This window comes from Ambystoma mexicanum, chromosome 7p, assembly GCF_040938575.1.
Source record: "Ambystoma mexicanum isolate Mex_15411 chromosome 7p, UKY_AmexF1_1, whole genome shotgun sequence".
Taxonomy (NCBI): domain Eukaryota; kingdom Metazoa; phylum Chordata; class Amphibia; order Caudata; family Ambystomatidae; genus Ambystoma; species Ambystoma mexicanum.
Genome location: NC_090939.1, coordinates 479473434 through 479477244, shown reverse-complemented (window position 1 = coordinate 479477244; position 3811 = coordinate 479473434). Strand labels below are relative to the sequence as shown.

The 3811-nt window shown below is 49.2% G+C and overlaps 1 protein-coding gene across 1 annotated transcript; it reads left to right on the top strand.

Annotated features, from left to right (window-relative positions):
- The first annotated feature begins 1300 nt into the window (after positions 1 to 1300).
- Positions 1301 to 1822, top strand: LOC138525951 (protein LDOC1-like). The gene has a single exon (XM_069636248.1). The coding sequence runs from the start codon at positions 1301 to 1303 to the stop codon at positions 1820 to 1822; it is 522 nt and encodes a 173-aa protein (XP_069492349.1).
- The last annotated feature ends 1989 nt before the right edge of the window (positions 1823 to 3811 follow it).

The window sequence follows — 3811 nt, the reverse complement described above, 5'->3', positions numbered from 1 at the left end:
CACCTTGCTTGCTATTCCCGCAAGCGCCTGCCATGATGCTTGAGCCTTTGCCTGCTATGGCCCGGTACCTTCGAGAGACAGGGGATTGGCAACAAAGGAACCTAACGGTGAGTGATCCGAAGAATGGGTGCTGCTGGAAGAGACATATTAAGACGTTTTGTTTTGGGCCATTTGTATGTTATTCCACGAGCCGGGTTATCCGTTGTGCTGGTTGAGGCGGGGAGGCGGTGTGTTCCTCACGGAGCCGACATTCACATACTGCTGGGACGAAACTGTGTGGTCCACAGGTTGGGTGTGTTTGTACTGGTGAACCACGAGCATTGGGGTTCTCACGGGGTCGGCGACCACAGGCATCATGGTTTTATGAGATACTTTGTCTGCAGCACCGAAAAGTGTAGTCGGTCTTCTATCTGTATGGATGGACACACAGTGTCACAGCCTCTGAGGAGGTGCAGCTGAAATTGGGCCTTCTTGGCAAGGTCCGCAATGTGAGGTGAGAAGGAGAGTGTCATGCGCCCGACCGCATGGAGACTGTGGTGACGGTTCCGTTGGAGTGATCATTAGGTTGTCACACGCCTTTCTTGCCCTTCATAGGTGGAAGTCTAGTCTTTCTCATGTTTTTCACGTGGTGACGTCGCCGTAGCTGGGAAGCATAACTTCCGTGTTTCCCCGGCGGACGGCGCGTTGCAACTTTGAGCTATCGCTTGCTTACTTTGTTGCAGTACGCTTGTGTGTATCTTCGTTTCCTCAGTATCCCTCTCTCTCCCCTTCGGGGTTTCTTTCCTCTCCCGGTCTCGTTTTCCCTCCTGTCTAGTGACGTGCCTTCGTTCACGCTGCTCTTCCGCTGGACTCAGATCCTTTTCATTCACGTCCGCTTTAAGTCCAGGCTCCCCCAGTTTACCTGTGTTTTCCACTCTTCCTTCCTTCCTTTCTAAACGATTCTTCCGATTGCTCTGACTCATCGGAATCCTACATTCGGCCTGTTCCGGACTGCTCCTGATTTACGGACTCCATCTAGCCGATTCTCTGGCACATCGATCTCAGCAAGGGTTTTTTTGTCATTTGGCTTTTTCCCCTATTCACCCGCCTTAGGTGACGGGACCGCAGTGGCCACAGTTCACAGGTGGCCGCTGTGGCTGCACACCACGGAAGGGATTTCGTTTCAAACTGTCATCAATACTGAGAAGCCCCCAGGTACACCACGGATTACAGCTCATCAGGTGAGGAGTCAGAGGAGGGAAGTGGGACAGACGGTTCTGATATCTATTGCGACAGCTGTGACAGATTGCAATGCCAAACAATGACTACCCCAGAACAGATCCAAGAGCTTGTTGGGGCTATGCAGAAGCTTTCCCAAGAAGTACAAACTTTGAAAGTTGAAAACCAGACACTACAACAAATCTCCCAAGAAGTCCAGACTTTGAAGACTGAAAATGTTGTGCCCAAACAACTAATGACTACAAGAGAGAACCCGCAGGGCCCGGAATTGCCCCCTATACCGTTATCATCTGGGAAGTTCAACGGGTCCTCCAAGAAGGTGATAGAATTTATCGACTCCTGTAAGCTGTATTTCACGTACAGACCCGTCCTTTTTGCTAGAGTGGGTTTTATGGTCTCGAATATGGTGGGAAACGCTTTGTCTTGGGTCACACCGTTAGTGATAGGAGAGGATCCCACCCTCCAAGAATACGAGGAATTTTGCACCCTAATCAGACAGACCTTCCAGCGTCCCGAAACCACCTATTCAGCATGTGAAGAGATCTTGGATGCGCATCAGGGTTCTATGGATGTGTTGTCTTACATCACCAATTCAAAGCTTTAGCGGCCCAGGCAGGCTGGCCAGAAAAGGCACAGTATGTGATCTTCAGAAGGGGTCTGAAGGAGGACATCAAAGACGAGCTCGCTCGTATGCGAGATCCCCGACTCTCGCAGAACTATTCTCTGCCGTTCTTCAAATAGAACACCGACTGGCTGAACGAAAGAACGAAGGGCGCAAATACAAGAGCCGGTCATGTTTCGGTGGATCTCTACCAACTGTCCTTCCCTCTTCCTCCACTCTCCCAAAAGATGAACCGATGCAGATTGGGATGACCCGAGGCCCTCTTACCAGTGAAGAACGACATTGCCGCAGAGAAAGAGGATTGTGCGCATATTGTGCATCGGAGAAACACTCTATTAATAATTGTGAGGAGCTAGCATCACGACGGTCGGGAAACGATCATCCTCGGAGTTGAGACAAACTACCGAGGAACCAGATATTCTTCTCGTCCCTATGTTTCTCTGTCAGTTTCTTCTCCCACACAAAACAGTTCAGAGGATTCCCATTTGATGGTGATTGTGGTTCAATTGCAGATCAATGGAAGCTGGGTGGAGGCTTTGGCCCTACTAGATTGTGGTGCAGCCGGGAATTTTGTGGATGTCCACTGGGCAACCAAAATGGGAATACCACGGATTGAAAAGCTCGAAGATCAGAAAGTGGAAGGGGTCGACGGTACCCTGTTATCTTCAGGCCCTACTACACATTCGACCGGCGTGTTACAACTCAAGATTTTTCAACACTCAGAGAAGATTGTATTTGACATTATTAGGGCTGCGCATTTCCCTATTATCCTGGGAATCTCTTGGCTTCACCGCCATAACCCCCGGATTGATTGGACCAACATATTCCTGGCTTTTGAATCGGAATACTGCAACAAACAGTGTAGCCTGCACTCGTGCACTGTGAATATTCAAGCTACCAACCCAACTCCAGCTCTTTCTGTTTGGGTCCACTCCTTACCGACAGAATACATCCGATACCAACAAGTCTTCCAAGAGCAGTCCACATTGGAGCTACCGCCTCACAGACCAGAAGACTGCACTATAGACCTGGTTCCCGGAGCTTTGGTACCATTTGGGCGCATGTTTTCGCTCTCTAATACTGGGAAGCAGGCCCTTCAGTTGGATCTGGATAGTAATCTACAAAATGCACTGATACAGCCTTCAAAGTCCCCCGCAGGGGCACCTCTGTTCTTCATTCCCAAGTGAGACTCCACCGAATTGAGACCCTTCAGTGGACTTAACAAGGTCATAATACGGGATAGATACCCGATGCCGCTCATATCGGACATCCTTGAGGTAGTACAAGGAGCCAAGATCTTCACTAAACTCGATTTACGGAGTGCGTATCATCTCCTCTGGGTTCGAGAAGGGGATGAATGGAAGACTGCTTTTCGCACCCCCTTTCGGCTATATGAATATCGGGTGATGCCCTTTGGGCTAGTCAACGCGCCAGCAGTCTTCCAAAGATTCATGGACCGCCTGTTCTCTGACATGATGTTTGTCTCTGTCATCATATACTTGGACGACATACTTATATTCTCCAAGGATCCTAGACAACATACCATTCTCTCACCGAAGTACTGCACCGCCTCCAAGACAATCATTTACGTGCCAAGCTTGAAAAGTGTGTCTTTGGCGTTGATACCATACCCTATTTGGGATACATTCTATCTCATGAAGGGGTTTCTATGGACGAACGGAAGGTAGCTGCCATATTGGAATGGCCTTCGCCAAGTTCTGTAAAAGAGGTCCAAAGATTCCTGGGTTTGGCTAACTACTACCACAGATTCATTCAGAACTTTTCAGATGTAGTCCTCCCCGTCACTTCTCTCCTAAAGAAGAGTTCTTCTCCGTTCCAATGGACCTGTGAGGCAGAAGAGAGTTTCACCCATCTCAAGACTCTCTTTTGTTCTGCTCCGATTCTCAGACATCCAATTCAATCTCAACCCTTCATAGTCAAGACGGATGCCTCTGCAGCAGTCATTGGGGC